The sequence below is a fragment of the Chionomys nivalis genome, chromosome 4 (genome assembly GCF_950005125.1).
Source record: "Chionomys nivalis chromosome 4, mChiNiv1.1, whole genome shotgun sequence".
Classification (NCBI taxonomy): Eukaryota; Metazoa; Chordata; class Mammalia; order Rodentia; family Cricetidae; genus Chionomys; species Chionomys nivalis.
The window spans coordinates 71297831-71317508 of record NC_080089.1 but is presented as its reverse complement, the minus strand read 5'-3'; the positions used below and the strand labels follow the sequence as shown (position 1 = coordinate 71317508).

General features: G+C 36.2%; 1 protein-coding gene across 2 annotated transcripts in view; it reads left to right on the top strand.

Annotated features, from left to right (window-relative positions):
* The window catches only part of Tcf12 (transcription factor 12), a 270782-nt gene that overhangs the window by 104841 nt on the left and 146263 nt on the right, over window positions 1–19678 (top strand). For both annotated transcript variants that reach the window (XM_057766680.1, XM_057766681.1), the window contains exon 5: window positions 7533–7635. In XM_057766680.1, the coding sequence (XP_057622663.1) occupies window positions 7533–7635 (103 nt within the window). The remainder of the gene's footprint in view (window positions 1–7532; window positions 7636–19678) is intronic.

Sequence of the window (19678 nt, the reverse complement as noted above, 5' to 3'; positions counted from 1 at the left end):
GAGCTCAGGTCATCAGGCTTAGTGGCAAGCACCTTTACCTACTAACCCATATCACCAGCCTCACTATATTATTTTCTTATAAATTTTTTTAAATATGTTGTAAAAAATGAGCTGTAGTACCAGACAGTCTAAACAAACTGATTTCCAATTTTTTTTTTATTTCCTACCTGGAAAGAGATTCTTTTTTTTCTAATTGATAATTAAATAGAGGAAGTTTTATTATAGGTAGACTGATTTGAAAATTTGTTAGTGTTTATTCCTGTTTTTATGTCTAGTCCTATGAGAAGTTATATATCCATTATGATGCAAAATCCTGTCAGGAACTTTCAAGTTCTATATGTTTCCTTGGAAAGGCAGCTATTTTGAATTTCTAGAGTATGTCCCAGACATGATGGTGGGCTACTGTGATTTTTAAATGTCCAACAAGAAATCCTTTAAATCATGAAATACAAATTTTGATATTTTTTTGTTGGGTTTTTGTTTTTTTCAAGACAGTTTCTCTATCGCTTGAAGCCTGTCCTGGATCTCACTCTGTAGACCAGGCTGGCCTTGAGTTCACAGAGATCCTCCTGCCTCTGCCTCCCAAGTGATGGAATTAAAGGCATTTGCCACCACTCACCCAGCAATTTTGAATTATTGAAAATCGGAAAAATTTATTGTGTTACATATCTTGGTACTTAGAGATTATTGAGGAGACAATGCTGTAATCCAATTCTTAGATGTACATTCTTATAACAAAATGTAGATTTGTACATTCTTAAAAAAAGAAGCCCCATTTTTTTAAATCTTTGAAACATGTGCACCCTTTACATAGTAAGAGTCCCAAAGGAGATTTTGATTGCCGGAGGACTTAGCTTTATCCTTTTGTATTCATTTTGTGACATACTTATGTTGTCCCATGTTCTAATGATTATTCTAAAGCGTTCCCCTTCAATACGTTAAACTTTCTACTGTCAAGTGAAACCATTATTTTCATGATTCTACATGACATTCAGCTTTGTAATACCTGAGAAAATAAAGGAGCAAAGATGTATTTGGCTCCACAATTCCTTGATGGGAACTGGAACAAGATATAACACCCAAAGGGCACTTCCCAAGGATCCATTCCTTTTACTTGGATCCTACCTATTAGGTTTCTACACTTCAGTAGTTCAACAAACATTGAGCCCATTAGTCAGTCCAGTCATTCCTCTAAAGTCCCACCTTTGAACATGGCTGATGCAGCAGGCCATCAAGTGATCAGCCTCTGGAAGACACTTCAGACTTGTACTCCAATATGGTATAATCAATGTGATGCTTTGTAGAGAAGAGAATATATTTTTGGTGTTAGAAACTTATTTTGTTGTCAAACAATAAAGTATCACCTGTCCTGGTAGGTGAAGAATGTCTGAAGTGTGCATGTCATTAGGGGCAAACATCAAAGAGTTCCTTACGCCTCTTTCTGTAGCCTATTTAATAAATGTGGACATTGGAGTTTTTTCTGCTCCAGTTCTCATGGTTTTTCTTTATAGTGTGTTCTTATGGGAAAAAAGAATATTATTGTTTTCTAATGTTAAAGTAACCTTATACTTGTAAGCAGACAGCATTGAGTGTTGTGGAGTGTCATTTTTGTATTTATGTATTCAGTTTGTTACAGTGTTGCAGGTGTTCATGCCTGAGAAAATGATTTCTGATTGGTTTTGCTTTTTTCATTGCCTTTGTCAAAATTAGATAGAACAATAATGCTAGCCTTAAGTGGAAAATTACTTATTTATATTTCTGCAAGAATTCATGTAGTATTGATATTATTTTTGTTTTTGATAGAATCACTACCAAAGATAATATTGACCTTAATTCTCTTTCAGATGATTTTTTAAAACACGTAATTTGTATGTGGTATGGAGGTCAATGGCCAGCTTGTGAGTTTTGTGGATCAGACTCAGATCATTAGACTTGACCAAGCATTTTGACCTAACTAAGCAATTTTGCCAGCCCTGGAATGATTTTTAATTAAATTTGTCTATAAAGGGCTATTCAAGTTTTTTTTTTTTAAAACAAAAAAAAAAAAACAAGATTTACTTGAACAACTTAACAAATGTGCCATTTGTCCATTTCATCTGAGTTACATTTGCGTATTATAGTTCTTATCTTTTTATTATTTGTGTCAGTTGTCCCTTATGTTGTTAAATGACCACAAACTTAGTAGTTTAAAATGATACATTTATTTCTAATAGTTTCTGTAGTTTAGAAATCTGGTATAGTTGGGCCTGGTCCTTGGCTTCAGTGTTTCCTGCTAGGCTGTAGGTAAGGTGTTAGTCAGGACTGGGTGTTTATGTGAAGGGCTAGTTGGACAAGGATCTGCTGTGAAGATGTAGATTTTTTGTTTTGTTTATATGAAGGGATTCTGAGTGCTAAGATATTCTGATAACATGAGAGTAGCTTAACCAGTGGAAATGATCCTGCATTAACATGCTTACTACCCTTTTATCAGATTTCTTGATACAAAAGGTTTTTTTTAAAGTGGCTAACATTAATTAACATTCTGTCAGATTGTCTGGATACATGTAATCCCTTAAAAGCTAAGTCACAGAAGACACTCAATAAAAATTAACTGTTATGAACATGGGCAGAGCTTTGTTCATTCTCATTATCTAATTTTTTTTTTTTTTTTTTTTTTTTGGTTTTTTCGAGACAGGGTTTCTCTGTAGCTTTGGTGCCTGTCCTGGAACTCCCTTTGTAGACCAGGCTGGCCTCGAACTCACAGAGATCCACCTGCCTCTACCTCCCGAGTGCTGGGATTAAAGGCGTGCGCCACCAACGCCTGGCTTATCTAATTGTTTTCTAATTATCAATATGTTTCATTTGCTTTAAGTGTCCTGTAGCAAGTTGTGATGCCTTCTACCTGCCTGAAAGTTACTTTGTGCCTTGATGTTCCCATTTGCAGCTGTGCTGACATTTGGTCTTCTATGCTATTTATGTTTTTGTACGGGGAGTTTACTTTGAAATTTGATAAGGTGATTGTTCTCAGTTTAAAATTTACTGGTCCTGTTTTCCTGTCCTTTGTACTAATGAAAATTTAGTAATACTAATAAGACCTTGGAGACTGTGATGTATCATAGTTTAGTTTTCGAGAGAGAGAGAGGTGGGGTGGGGGAGGTCCTTCTTTTCCAAACTGTGAGCTGTTTAAACACAAGGATTGCCTTTATTCATTTTGTAGCCTACAATAGTGGACTGTTTAATATGATAGAGACAATATTACACACAATGTATTATGTACATATAATCCATATGTACTTTAATTTCATTAGTAACTATTAAAATGACATGATAAGACAGATAAAATATACAGGATGTAAGGGATAGGTAAGAAGAAAACGAGAGGAAACATCAAGAGAAGGAAAGAGATCAACAGTGTTGACAAGCATTTATGTCTGAGATAGAGATTGGCAGTACACATTGAAAAAAATTAGAACAGACAGGCAGTAAAAGAGAGAAACTACTTGTTCTCTTTAATATTGAGAATTGCCATGTTGATCATATACATACATACATACATACACACACACGTGTTTCAGTTTATGCTGCTATTAGCCCTAATGTTAAAGAGGTACACTTTCCAATCTCTTAGGAAGTTCATAAAAATGAAACAAGAAAAGGTACTACTGTGAGCAGTTGAATATCAAAGGAAGGCTAGCCTTTTTGTTCTGAAAACTTTGTACTGTGTGCATTCATTCATTTTTGTAACTTCTGAATCTTTCATTGACAAATTATAAGGCAGTACCAATTTGGACTAAATGTCCGAATTAGAAAATATTTTTAAAGAACACAATTACCATTTTACTTGCACTTTAAATCTTACACTCATTCTTTTAATGCAATGCTATTAAACTTGTTGACAGTTTGATTGAACTAAGCAGAATGCACATGTTCATACAGATCATTTTCTTCTGGTAGTGGATTAGGTTGCAGTTTTTTTTTTTTTGTACTAGATGCAATTTCTTTTTTGTTTTCATAATCCTGAACTATCTTGCCAGCTCCACACAATATTTTTCAAAATTAAAAGGAAGAGGGAGGGAGAAATGTGCATATGCATGAAGATGTGGAGGGGTGGACACGGGGTGCTTAGCTCCATCACTCTCTGCCCTATTACCTTGTGTCAGGATCTCTCACTGAATCTGGAGCTAGACTGATGGTCAGCAGCCCTAGGGATCTTGTGTCTCCAGTACTACTAAGGTTACAGGTGTGCACAACTACTATTCATGGCTTTGTTTATATGAGTGCTGAAAACTCACTCCTCTTACTCCCCTCCCCTTCCCCGGACAGGTTTTATCTGTGTAGCCCTGGCTGTTCTGGACTTGCACTCTAGACCAGGCTGGCCTCGAACTCTGAAATCCATCTGACTCTGCCTCCTGAGATGTCTCCTCAGATGGATATTGGCCATTACCTGGCTCAGGTTCTCTTTTTTAAACATCAAGTGTTCTTATTTACTGAGCTCTTTTCCCAAGCCCCCTAAAAATTAAGATTTTGAAATTTTTTCAACAATGGGACCACGATTTATCCTGGGTGCATGAACTGGTGTTTTGGAGCTCATTCTCTAAAATGGCATACCTTGCTCAATCTTGATACAGCGGGGAGGGCCTTGATCCTGCCTCAATTTTGTATGCCAGACTTTGTTGACTCCACAAAAGAGGCCTTACCTCCCCTGAGGAGTGGATAGAAGGGTGGAATAGGGAGGCTGTGAGGGGGGCAGGAGAAGGGGAGGGAGGGGGAATTGGGGTTGATATGTAAAATGAAACAAAAAATAATATTTTTTTTTGTTAAAAGGTGATAAGCACATACCTATAAAAGCCCCAATTATTCATGCTGAGATAGGAAAACCACTTGAGCTTAGGAAAAGAAAGACTTTGTTAATCTTTGATTGATTGATTGATTGATTGATTGATTGATATGTCAACTGGATTTTGTGTGCTAGGGCTTATGTATAAAAATTTTAAGTGATTATGTGTGGCTTAAATTTGTTAATATTGAAGCAGCTTTGATTCATCATTTTAAGTCTATTTTCTTATTACAGCAAAGACTAACCTTTCTAAGTTTATGCAACATAAAGTGAGCATAAAGTAGGAAATGATCTTACAGAATACATTTTATTTATTGAGCTGTGCTACTCGCGGTTTACTTTGAAATATATAGGTAAATACAGACGTTGAAAATATTTTAATTGCTTTGAGTTTTAACTGGAATTCTTAATTTTTATATATTCATTTTATTCATCTGTTATGGAATAATATGACTGAAAATTAGCCTTTTTCTAGAGTCATACCACTTTATAGCCTCAGCAGATCTCAGTGAGTATATAGGCTGTAATGCCTTGTTTTCACATTGCCTAAGAATGGCTGAGAAGGGGGTGACAGAAAGAATACTGAGGTATATTGGATCATGGTATGTAGGTTAGTACTTGTACAGTGTTTGTTTTTAAAATAAAAGTAAACTCCAAGGAATGACTCATCAAGACCATCCTATTTTGTACACCTCTTAGGGTATGGCAGATTGGACTATGATTGTGGTCACCAGAGTACATTCTTACAGCCATTATCATGTTGAAAATACCATTTTAACTTTTGATTGTCTGACACATGTATCACCAATTCTATTATAGGCAAAAACAAAACCCATTCAGTTTGAAGTTACTGAACAATGGAAGTCATACGTGCCATCTATAAGCAGTTGTAATGATTCAACAGTTAGTTAACCCTTAGAATATAGCCTTCTGGTTGAATTAATACCTCATTCCACAGAGATAGTGAAGTCTGTTTCTGCTTCTTTAATGTCTTCTTGAATGCTAAGGTGCACTCGGGAGAATGATAAATTGTTCAGTGATACAGCCCCAGGAAATGCTGAATGGTCTCAGTCAGGAAGGCACATTCTGTCTTTGTTGGTTTCTCTTCAGTTTTCATCATCTTTGCTGTCATAATTTTAAGTTATCAGAGGGCTTATTATACCTGAAGTTTTAAAAAATTAACTAGAAACACTCCAAATTTGGAGGCAGTGCTGTGTTGTGTGTGGGAACCTGAGAATCAGAATAGTTGTAACCCTCTGAAACTTTTGGAAACTTTCTTCTGTTCTATCCTTGCCTTTAAGAAAATGTATTAGAAGGTAAGAGAAATATAATAGCTGCCATGAAATATTCTTAGCATTATTATTTTATGGTATTTATAATTTCCTTTACCAGACTTATAGATTTAATGAGCTATTTTGTTATTTTCCTTTTCTATGTGGTCCAGATTCCATAAGAGTCGATGTTATCACACTAATTTTTTTCTGTATTTGTTCTACATTTAAGAATGGATATATTTCCAGTTTACTGATTGTGAATAATTTAAAGCATTTTAGGTTCAGCCTGTAATTACCTGCCTTTGTAAGAATGGTAACTAAGGAGGAATAGATGGATATAAGCATTTTTCTAATGCATTGCAGCTTGGTAGTATGTTTTCTGTTTTGTTTTTTCTTCATTTTTTCTTTTTAATTGTAGTGGGAAGACCCACTTTTATTTTATTTTATTTTGTTTTATTTTATTTTATTTTTTTTGGAGACAGGATCTTTCTACATAGTTCCTGGAACTTGGTGTTTGTATTTTAATAAATAAAACTTACCTGAGGATCAGAAAAGTAAAACAGCCATATTGGCCAGCCTTAGAGACCAGGCAGCAATGACACACACCTTTAATCCTATTAGCCACACCTGTTTGCCATAGAAACCAGGTGGTAGTGGTGCCCTCTGATAACTTAAAATTATGACACCCTTAATTACAGCTAGAGAAGCTTTTAAGATGGAAGAGGCAGCTCTTAGTCTCAGTCTGATTCTGAGGTATCCTGGTGGCAGGATCACTATTTTCAGACTGAGGTGGAGGTAAAAGCCAGTGACTAGCTGCTTTGCTTTTCTGATCTTTAAGGTGAACCCCAGTGTCTGTCTCTGAGGTTTTTATGAATTGTGCTTTATTTGGGCGCCCAACATGGGGCTCAAACCCCCGACCCTGAGATTCCAGTCTCATGCTCTACTGATTGAGCTAGAACTGTCCTTCTGGATGCAATGGGAGCATGTCCAAAGATCTTTCCCTTTGCATGATTTGAGGTCTTAGATGATCTCAGTGATGGTCTGTAGAATATTTATAGCCTTTCTTTTCACTGGAAGCATTGAGAACTTTGAAGACAGTGGGCTAATGTTTGTGTTTGTTTTCAAAAACTTGTTTTCCTTTAAGAACATAAGGAATTTTTTTAAGTAAATTTTGTTTATTGAATCATTTTTGTGAGTGGAGGGTGTTGGGTTGCTGAGGCTAGCACATGAAAGTCAGAGAATAACTTGCAGTAGTCAATTTTTGTTTTCTGTAATGTGGATTCCAGGGATTGAACTTGGGCCATTAGGCTTGGAGGCAAGTGCTATTAAGTACTGTGAATGACAAATAAGGAGCTCAGTTTGGAGACCCTGTGTAAACCTGTGCATTAATAAGGTAAGTGCTATTGTTCTCCCTTTAACATTGTTGTCTTTTCTCCCCTTAGGGTTTCACAGACAGCCCTCATTACAGCGATCATTTGAATGACAGTCGATTAGGAGCCCATGAAGGCTTGTCTCCAACACCTTTTATGAACTCAAATCTGATAGGTAAGTTGGTGACTCTATGTAAGTGTCTGTGCTCAGAAATCCTTTCTGTTACCATGTCCTACTTAAATATATAAAGGAAAGCTCCCTTGTTGCTAGAGGAATTGAAGTTCTCCTTTCCTACTTCAACTCAAGGAACTAGCATCTGGAATTTGGGGTCTTTCCTTTAGAGCAGTACTAAGAGTGGATAAAGGGAAGTAGCTGTGTTCTCTTAGTTTAGGACATGTCTCTGTGATGTTTTTCTGCCGGTTTTCTGGGCTAGAAAAGCATTCTTTTAAGGACACTTGTGGTTTACTGTTTGTTGTATTATAAATATTTATGTATTAGTTAAAAATACGACAGAATAGTGACTTCCACAAATTTAACTTACATTGGATCTTTTTTCTTTGGGTACTATTTGATAAGAAATATTTCATTTATACACCATATAGGGTCTGTTTAAGCATGTAGATTCTTATTGAGATATGTAAAAGTTTGTCTGCTAGTGAAGTGAAATTTAAAGGGTGTGATTTCTCACCTACACCTGATCTTTATGTTTTATCACCATTTTTCTTGTTGATCATCCTTTCTGTCTCTTCCTGTCACATGCAGAGCACTTTCTTAAGTGATAATTTGAATTTGTTCAGTTTTGTGCCGGTCAAACCTCTTGGTTTGGTTATCATTCCTTTTTAAAAGGCAGTATTTAACCTTCTTACAAAATCTGTTTGAAAAAAAAATCTATGCCCTGTAACAGCATTTATTTTTTATTTTTTTGGTCTTGTTTATGTTGTAGCTGAACACAGTCTGAAGGCTTTATGTAATCTCTTGTATTAACTGTCATTGACATCAGATAAATACACATGGTTTGTGTGATGGACATTGATTTCACCATTCTACCTCTAAAGGGTTGGTTACACTGTGATCTTAGAATTGACCTTTTGCATCACAATCATGTAAATCTAAGTAGGTTACTCCATCCAAAGTGCTGGTGGTCTGTAGATGCTTTGTAAGGGATCTTGCTGTGTGCAGTCTTTGTTTTCTCTTCTTCTCTAGTTTTGAGGAGTGAGAGTCTGATATTCTAGTGTGGATTTTGCCTATGGCAAGTGACAGTCTAAAGCCAGAATCATTGAGTGTGATACAAGACCTGTATAAGCAGTAAAACGTGTGCTGAAAACCACTGGCTTTCAACATAAGTGCAAATAAAAGTTATGCTGGTAAGTGGGTTACTCCAGGTAAAACCCATAATTACATTTAAAATAAAACAATAGTTTCATCAAGAAAATTTCTACATTTTTGTTTTAATTTTCTGTTGAATCTTCCATCAAGGTAAAATGTTACTCAGTTTAAAAATTGCTTTTTTATTTTAATTTTTCCCTCAAGCAGCTTTTATTTATACTGTGTGTAACAGGGCAAGTGAAAATTGATGTTAACTGAGGCTGTCATTTTGTTTTATTATTATTATTATTATTATTGTTATTGTTATTACAAATTTTCCCCTCCTCCCATTTCCTTCTCCCCCCCATTCCCCCTCCCCTATTTTCCCTCCCCCTCCCTCTCCAGTCCAAAGAGCAGTCAGGGTTCCCTGCCCTGTGGGAAGTCCAATGTCCTCCCACCTCCATCCAGGTCTAGGAAGGTGAGCATCCGAACAGGCTAGGTTCTCACAAAGCCAGTACATGGAGTAGAATCAAAACCCAGTGCCATTGTCCTTGGCTTCTCAGTCAGCTCTCCATGTCAGTCATGTTCAGAGAGTCCAGTTTGATCACATGCTCCATCAGTCCCAGTCCAGCTGGCCTTGATGAGTTCCCATTAGATCGGCCCCACTGTCATAGTGGATGGGCACACCCCTTGTGGCCCTGACTTCCTTGCTCATGTTCTCTCTCCTTCTGCTCCTCATTTGGACTTTGGGAGCTCAGTCCAGTGCTCCAATGTGGGTCTCTGTCTCTATCTCCATCCATCGCCAGATGAAGGTTTTATAGTGATATGCAAGATATTCATCAGAGTGGCTATAGTATAGGGCCAATTCAGGCGCCCTCTCCTCAGCTGCTCAAGGAACAAGCTGGGGACATCTCCTTGGACACCTGGGAACTCCTCCAGAGTCAAGTCTCTTGCCAACCCTCAAATGGCTCCCTTAATTAAGATATATACTTCCCTGCCCCCATATCCACTCCTCCTCCATCCCAACCATCCCATTCCCCCAAGCTCTCCCCATCCTCCCCTTCTCACTTCTCTCTCCCTATCTCCCCTTACCCCCGTCCCACCCCTGCCCCCAAGCTCTCAATTTTTGCCTGGAAATCTTGTCTACTTCTCATATCCAGGAGGATAACTACATGTGTTTTTTTTGGGGGGGGAGTTGCCTTCCTATTTAGCTTCTCTGGAATCATGAATTATAGGCTCAGTGTTCTTTATTTATGGCTAGAATCCACTAATGAGTGAGTACATTCCATGCTCATCTTTTTGGGTCTGGGTTACCTCACTCAGGATAGTGTTCTCTATTTCCATCCATTTGCATGCAAAATCCAAGATGTCATTGTTTTTTACCGCCTAGTAGTACTCTAATGCGTATATATTCCACATTTTCTTTATCCATTCTTCCATTGAGGGACATCTAGGTTGTTTCCAGGTTCTGGCAATTAAAAATAATGCTGCTATGAACATAGTTGAACAAATGTTTTTGTAGTATGATAGGGCATCTCTTGGGTATATTAATTCATGGCCCATCTAGAATGTATTCTTGCCTTCAGACTTGCCTATAGAGATGGTGCACACCTCGTGGAATTACATCTTTAGCATAGTTTTGGGCCAAGGTAACTGTTAAAATTGTGAGGGACAAATGAAGTCTCTAGTAGATTTATGTTTCAGTCACTTCTGAGCAGCTGTTAACTAAAAAATATTCATAATTCAGTTTGAGCTTATATTTCCTCATTTGTGGCCTTTACGAACATACACTTACTGTTTTTTTTTTCCCAAAAAATTGGAGAATTATTGGAATACCTTTAAAGGTTATCCCTGTTTGGTAAAATCTATATCTAAAGTAAGTCTGTAAGTAAGACTTGTAAACAGACTGATCTTTTTCACTGTTCAAATGGGAAAAGAATTTATTGAACTACCTAGTATAATAGTGAGTCCAGTGCAGTAGTTCAGATCATATGTTATTCACTATATCTTAAGTGCCTAATTTTAAAGTATTCTTTTTATATTTAAAGGAGAAGGGGAGAAATAATTCTTCAGTCATTAATTAGGTAAATATAGTGAAAGGATTTGCCAGCCATTGGCATTGTCCGATTTACCCCTCTTTACCATTTTTCCCCCAGTAAAATGATTAGATGAGTACCTCAGTATGGCACCTTTAAAAAGTGATGTACATAGTAGTACTTGTTTTGGATATGAACGTTTCTTAAATTAGTCAGTTTCATAGAGCAACAGGCAATTCAGCAAGCTGTGATATGCAGTAAATGAACCGTCAAGACACCCAGATATATTGAGTGATCATATTAGATGAATTACAAGGGAGTCTCTTTTATGTGTAATAGTGTAGGAGAGTTTGAGGTTTTTGCCTAACAAGCATTGGTAATGATTTGATAATGAATAATTTACCACAGAAAACAGATTTCTATATTCATTTAGGTATTTTGAAGTATTTTATGTAGGAAGTAAAGCTATGTCTGTATCTTTTTATGAATTTCAGAATTATCCTGTTGATTCGTCAGTATGCAGTAGTGGAATACTTTTCTTATGTTTCAAGATAAATAACTATATTCTTTTGGCACATAAGCAATTAGTAGCAAACAGTTCTGCTAAAGCTGTGAACAGAGTCTTGACCATGGCCTTGAGTTGCAGTGATATCATCATACAGTTTTGTCTATTGTAGTGTTCAAAGCTTTGGCTTATCATTTCACTCTTGATTCCCTCAATAATTTTCATACAGTTTGTTTTCTGGGGCTAGAAGGAGAACTCAGCAGTAAATTGCAGAGCACCTGAGTTTGGTTCCTGTCATCCATATAGCAGCTCCAGGGGAGCTAATAAACAGCCTTCTCTGGCCTCTGGTCCACATATATGTAGCCAAAACATTCACTCACATAAAGAACTCTTTAAAAACCCAATCTTGAAAAACAAAAACAGAAAAAAACAGTTGTTTTATTGATTGGTAATATTTTGGGTGAAGAGAGGACCAATGAATTGAACTGAGAAGTGGATTGCTCCTCAGGTGATGTGGAATGAATATCTGCAGCCCTTTCTTTTCCTCCATGCTCACTTTGCTCATTTAAGAGGACATGTGCAAGTGTGTCATAAACAGAAGACAGAGCTTCAGGTCATTTTGAATTTTTCTTTTTTCTAAGACACTTATTTCTCTTCCTCTAGAATTGCTTTGTTAGTATTCTGTGGAAGAGTGACATTAACATTTGATAGAATAGGGGCACTGGAGAGTTGAAAACTAGGACCTGTAAGCAGCCTTTATGTTTCAGTTAGAATTTGCTTGGGTTCTTGGATGTATTCAATAGCTCTTGGGTTTTAAGATTCCATAATGTTGTCCTGGAAAAGACTGAAATTAGAATTATAATTTCTATCTTGCAAATGCTGAAACAGAGTTAGAGGGAAATTACATGTGTATTTGAGGCCACAAAGCCAGTAAATGCAAAACTGAAAGTAAGAAAGCCAGTCTCCCAGTTGACTTAAGCTGCCCATTTATATAGGTGCTTGTTTTTTCGTTACAGTACTTCTAGGATTTGACTAGGCCAGCAGTTCCTAGCCATAATTATCTGCATTTTGAACTTGACAAGTAATCATGAACAAAGGTTCCATAGTCAAATAACCTCAGACAGCATTTTCTGTCAGTTCTTTTTTTTAAGAGGCTCAGCTTGTTCTTTTGTTTGTTAAAACTTTCAGAATAACAAGAGCCTATTTTTCCTTGGTTAGCCAACTACATCCAGATTTATATGATATTTTCAAGACTTTTAATAAATAAAAAACACCATTTAGTTTTGGAAAACTATAGTTTTCTATAGAACACGTGCCAGAAAATGCTTTCCAGCTGTATAAAGAAAAGTCAATGCAAAGTAAAGTAGCACAGTGTTTACTGCGCAGTGGTGGTGCTTACCTTTAACCGGGAGGCAGGGACAGGCAGATCTCTGTGAGTTTGAGGCTAGTCTCATTTACAGAGCGAGTTCCAGAACAGCCAGGGCTACTCAGAGAAGAAACCCTGTCTCAAAAAAACCAGAAGAAAGAAAAGGTGGCACAGTTTCCATCAGATTACCTTGGGTGTCTCTATAACTCATTCTAGGCATCTTTGTCACTTGGTCCCAGTGCTCCAGTAGTGCAGTGCACTGTTGTCAAGTCTACTTTCAGCTAAGAATAGCCATTGTTTTCTTTTATATAAGTAATTAAAATAGATTTTTGTTGGGTTTGGGGAGGAGGGAGTACTTTTTCCATGCATTGGGTATTTCAGAGAACCAGCTTTCAAAAAAAAACTTTTTGTACAGTTGATATTGCTCACACTGAAATTAATAATAAACCCAGAAGTGTTATATAACCTTAATAAATGTAGTATCATCAAAATATTATACTACAACAGAACTCTTACCCTAATGATTTGATACATGTGAAATTTCTTTGCTGGTATAATGAAAATGAAAATAATTTTGAGGAATCAGAATGACTTTAACATCTGACTTCATAGTGTTTCACAAATGACTCTTTTATGCTTTCTCAGTGTTTATTCACTCCAGATTTTTGAAAGGATATGATCTTACAACCTGCATTGTCACACCCTTTTCTATAAATACGAAAAATAGCAGTGAGAGTCTCTGCCTAATCCCAGCCCAGTGAATATGAGCTCAAAAACCAAGGCTCTTCTGGGTTCTACCTGTAATAGAGTGAATGGCAGTTCTGTGGCTATTTGGTTACTGAAGAACAAAAGCTTAAAGGATTTTTGAATTTTTTTTTTAAACAACCTTTGCAAGTTACCTAAATGCATTGAATTGGAGGGAAGTAACTTAGCACACAGTTGAACATTTTGGCGACCATTTTAATTTGAAAAAGTTATAGGGTAGCATTACCAGATCATACCTCCTCCACTATAATGACTCAAATTCACTGCTTAGAGTTGTAATGATGATTCCTGAATTTTTAAATAAAGGTTATTTAGTATTTTATTGAAAATTGTATTCTAACCTTCAGTTTAATTTTTTTGTTTTATTAAATAAATTCCATATTACTCTAGCCATGAGCTTGATGTGATCCCTGACATACACTCCTCTTTCCCTATGAAGTAAAAAGATAGTTGGCCACACACACACACCAGACAGTTGTAAAAATAAATTTTGTTTATATCTGCCTTTTACTTGGTAAGAGACAAGATTTGAAGATTAGGTTGACTGTAAAGAATTATCTTCCTTCCCTTAAAATTCTAAGTTAGAAAGCTCCAAAGCAATTGTCAGGTTTTTACCAGCTGCAGGAAGCTGTTTCCACAGGAATTGTGTAAAGGTCTAGGTGAAGCTGTTCTGGGTCCCCAGGGCTAGGTATTTTAGGCAAACAACCTCTTCAAGCCTCTTGAGCTAACCGAAGGGAAAAATAGGGAGTGTGTTCTTGAAAATTAAGTTGAGAAAAACACCAGTAAGCTAATGCATAACTTCCCTTGATTGTTTTTAAGGGTTCTGCTGAGTTTATCAAAACACCTTGGATTTTGGTTAGAAGTATTTATACTTTATACTTTGAATGTATACAAAAAGCTAGTAGTAAATACAAATTTTTGTTTTGGAAAAAACAAAGACTAGTTTTTTGGTTGCATCATAATTAATGTGTGCATAACAAGTTGAAGTTAAAAGTATTTTTTATATCATAGGTAGCAATATGGAGGAGTCCTTAGGGTCATACTTTTTTAAAAAAATTATGAAATCTAAAGCAGAACAAATCAGTCTTTGTTTAAAAAGAGGCTGAACATGAAGTATCCACATCTTGACTTTTTTACTTTGCTTCAGTGTGTCAGTTAATGTGACTGTAGGGTGCATGTGTCTGTTGTGCAGTCACTGATGCATGCAAACTGAGCAGAGGGTCATGCTCCCCCAGTGGGCACTCTTTCTTGGGGCATTTGTAACTGTGGCAAGTCTGTAGGGCCAGTGGAGAAACCTAGAAGGGCTAAGATGTCAGCTGGTATAAAGGCAGTAAGATTCTGTTTTAAGAAAAGATAGGGATATTTTGCTTTTAATGAAAAGAATAGTCATTTTAAAGTATTCTATAAGGCAATTTGGTGAATGCACAGCGATGATTTATTGATATTGTAAATAGAATGATCTTTTAAAATTTGTGATCTTTAATTCTATAATTTTTTTAGCTTCAATTGCTTTGTAAGAATATTTGAATTTGTTTCCCTTTTCTTTTTGTTTTTTTTTGTTTTGTTTTTGTTTTTTTTTGTTTGTTTGTTTGTTTTTCGAGACAGGGTTTCTCTGTGGTTTTGGAGCCTGTCCTGGAACTAGCTCTTGTAGACCAGGCTGGTCTCGAACTCACAGAGATCCGCCTGCCTCTGCCTCCCGAGTGCTGGGATTAAAGGCGTGCGCCACCATCACCCGGCTGTTTCCCTTTTCTTGATAATTAATTTGTTCTTATATTTAGTAACTTAAACCTATGGCATGGTGAACTATTAAGTAATTAGACAGACTAGTTTAAATCAATGATCATAACCAGTTATTCATATATTATTCATATTTATATTGAGATAAATTCTTAAACATTACTGTGTAACCTATATGAACAGAAATTATTCTCACCAACTTCATTTGGCTTTCAATTTTCTATGAAAATTTTCCAGTGCTTAATTTTTAAAATATATTTTATGGTTTATTTAACTTTTTTATTTTATGTACATTGGTGTGAAGTGTCATCCCCTGGAACTGAAGTTGCAGACAGTTGTGAGCTGCCATGTGGGTGCTGGGAATTGAACCCGGGTCCTCTGGAAGAGCAGTCAGTGCTCTTAACCCCTGAGCCATCTCTCCAGCCCCTCCAGTGCTTATTTTTTGTGATTCAGTATTCTCAGTGAGATCATTTTCACATCATCATAAGTTAGGGTTACACACAGACATGGTGGTTTCCCATTCAGAGAAAATAAACATGTCTACATTGAACTCTAGAAGTAACAGGATAGAATAGCCACCAAACTATTGATAGAGAAATTCACTCAAGAAAAATAATAGTGAAAATATCTCAACTCTGTAGTAGACCACCTCTGTACATTGGAAAAAGTGAAAATCACTTCTGAGTTGTCCAGCAGATTGTAAAGCTGCATCTCTCTGAGTGTGCCTTCATGGTAAACTGAAGGGTAATATTTCTAATTAGTGTCTAATACTGTGCTTGAAAGCAATGTTTCCAAGCATTGGTAGTGCACACAGCAGGAAAAAAGTAAGCAGTATAAGTAACCAGTCTCAGTTCAAAACAGTGGTAGTTTTTGTTGAGCGGTTTATGAAGATTTTTTTACTCCACAGAATTCTATTTGTAGATATTTAATATCTGGATAGCTGGAAAGAGGACCGTGCTCTTGCTTTGTGCACATAGGCATGGTCAGGTAGTATGAAGATGACAAAGAAGCATGGAAAAACTGAAAACTAGTTAGTTTCAGGCTAGACTTGCCTCTGGATCTTCTTAGAGATTTGTTGTGAGGCTTAGAAAGATGTTTTGGATTAAATTGGGAGAGTGGTGGCAAGTGCTTTTGGTGGAAGATTCAAGGATTCAAGGATTTCTTACTTTGGCATTTTGTCTGTATGGAGTAGTGGAATAGGTTTGTGGTTTTGCTTATTTTTCTTGAAAAGAATAAAACACTTTGTAAGTAGAAGAGAGCCAAAGAGAAGAATCACCCCAAAGGGCCACATGAACAAGTGGTCACTCCTTTACTTTCCATGCCATAGAAGAATAAAATCCTGCATAATTATAGCAGCACACCTGGAGTTTGTAACTTGTGCTTTCCTAATGGAATTGGAAAGAAAGGAGTTGCACTGGTGCTTTCATTCTTCAAAGCTGAGAATGAGAATTGTTCTGGAAGTTTCCTGTCCAGAAACACGTCTAAGGACTCAGCTCTCTAGAGAGGGATAGGGAACCATGGACTGGAAAGTTCTCAATACCACACTAGCCCTGTGCTCTGGCAATACTTCAGTTTCCTGGTGATCTGACTTTGTAGCCATCTGGGTAACTGCAGTGTAAAAGAACTATGCCTCAACTAGCATTTTTAGGGACAGACTCTTGAGTTAGCCCTGCTTGCAGGTAGATAGCCCTGCTTTGGCTCATAACTAGGGGAATGAACAGGTTTCTATGGAATGCCCACAGCTGTTGTCAAGCTTGGAACTTGATCTCAATAGCTATTTGAATGAAGGAACTACAGTGAACAGTTTGGCACGCTAACATTGCTATACTCTTGGAGTGTAGCATTTGAGCTTCCATCCTTTCAGAAAGTTCAGGTGGACTTGATTTTCTGAGAAAATAGTGTGGGTAGACAATTCCTTTTTTTCCTTAAGATTAATTTGGTGTTGCATAGACTAATATTTCTCTTTTAAGAGTTGAAGTATTACCTGTCTTCACATTTTATTGATTGCTTTCTTTGTACTAAACACTATGGTTAGGAGTGTCAGATGTTATCATCACTGAAATTTCAGTTTATACAAAATAAATTCCTAATGTGTAGTGGTGCACACTTTAATCCCAGTACTCAGTAGATAGAAGCAGATAGCTCTATGTGAGTTTAAGGCCAGCTTGATTTTCATAGCATGTTCTAGATCATCCTGTGCTACATAGTGGGACCCTGTCTCAAGAAGAAAAATGATACAGTTCACAATTTATGTTCTGGTACATTTGTGTTGAGTAAGAAAAGAAAACAATAAATATAAAATTAGCTAAGAGGGAGTCAGAGATCTCTGCATATTAGTATCCTGAGATTTCCATTTTTTTCTCATCCTAATATCTTGGAAACTTACACCTCAGTTATACCAGTGATTCTTGATTCCTAGGTGTGTCACTTATCACCACAAATTTTTGCCTTCGCAAAATGACATTAGCTTTATTTTCATTAATCAAAAAGATCAGTTTGCCTTTGATATCTGCAACTTCAGATAAATTGCTTGGTAGTAAGTGCTGTTTTATTTGTAATGTGTCTATATCTTCTAGTATAAGCCTGTGATACTGTGTATTTTGTAAATTATCTGGCCCTGTGTGAGTGGCTGTCCCTAATCTTTAATGAAAGAGTACACTAGGGGAGTATCTGCCTGCAAGATAACACAAACAAGTAAATGCCTCTAGACCTGAAACAATCCTTGACATTGGTAATGACCCTCTCCATAGAAATAGAAGACTTCAGTTATGAACTTATTAAAAACTGTATTCTAACCAATAAGTATTTGTTTTTATGATTTCTTTGAAAGCATATTTATTTCAATAACCAGTGACCATTTTTTAATGTTATTTAACATGTGGAGCAGTAGGCAGACTTTTCTATCCTGCCAGCCAGCTTCTAAATGACCACACAGAGTTATTATTAATTATAAATGTTTGGCTGATAGCTTAGGCTTGTTCTTAACTAGTTCTTACAACTTAAATTAGTCCATATTTCTTATGGCTCTTTATTAAACCAAAGAGAGCAACACATCTTCACAGTGTATAAAATAAAGATTGTTCCACAACATGAAGCAATGGTAGGATAAATAGTGTGGCGAGGGTTAATCTTTATAAGTACTTTTAGAAAGCATTACTTCTCTAAACATTGACTAAAACTTGACAGAACACCAATGTTTGCATCTCCTACTTCTTTTCAGATATAAGTATTGGTTTCATAATAGAGTTTGGTTGATTTTTCTATTGTTTTATATCTTTGATACTTAATGTAATGGCTTTGATAAAGTAGACACTGATAAAGACTTCAAATAAATAGGTATGCTAGAACTTTTTCTTATACTCTGGATGCAAGTGAGTTTTTTTTTTTTTAAATAGTGAGCTAAGATTAATTTGTTGTTTCTGTTTTTAATGTTTGGAAAGAAAATTGAGGATTAACATGATTCATCCCTTTTTGTTCGTTTCTTATTTGACAGCAATTATAGAATAGCCCCCAGAATGTCTGATTAATCTTTGATTTAGGCTAATGGTACCCTGCACTTTTATTTTTACATTAAAAATGATTTATTTTTATTTTGTGCGTATGGGTATTTTGCCATATGTATGTCTGTGTATGACATGTATGTACCCACAGAGGCCAGAAGAGGCTATCTATCAGGTCTTCTGAAACTGGAATTAGAAATGCCATGTGCTTGCTGGGAATAGAACCTGGGTCCTCTGGAAAAACAGCCAATACTTTTAACTGCTGGATCAACTCTCTAGTTCTGTGCTTTGAACTTTAAATTTTTTTATGTTTCTGTAGCAATAGAGATTATTTTGGGTTCTGTTTACTTCATAAAACAATGTTTTGTCTCCTCCTTAACTGGATGAATTAAAGAAAGCCAAAGGTGAGAATGGTGTTAACAGTTATGATGTGGTCACCATTGATTGATACTCAGCAGTTATAATGCATTTTATTAAATCACTGATGGAGAACTATAGTAGCAAATGATACCCAGGTGTAATTATAAAGATATTGGTGGCACATATTTGACATTACTGACCTTGTCCATAACACTGAACATATTGGCATCTTGAGCCTCATCTATTACAACTATGGAAGTTTATTTGACAACACCCAGAACCTGTTGGAAATGATTTATCAAAAGAAGTAGAGTCTGGTAGCAATTACTTCAAGGAGAAGCCTTGTAGGTAGGATCTTAGATGATGCTGTTTTACCTAAATGCAAATTTTGTTTCATTGGTTTACAGTCCAGTGATTGAAATAATAATAATAATAATAATAATAATAATAATAATAATCTTTTATTAAAAATAAAATCAAGTTTTATGAATTCTAGCAGATGCGTTCTTACCTGGAAGGGAATATGTTAGACATTTTGGAATGTAGTATAAATGTTGGGAATCTGCAGTAGAGATCTTGTTATAACAGCACAGATGCTCAGAAGGATGAATTATGTAAGATGAGTGGGTTAGGAAGGTAAAGC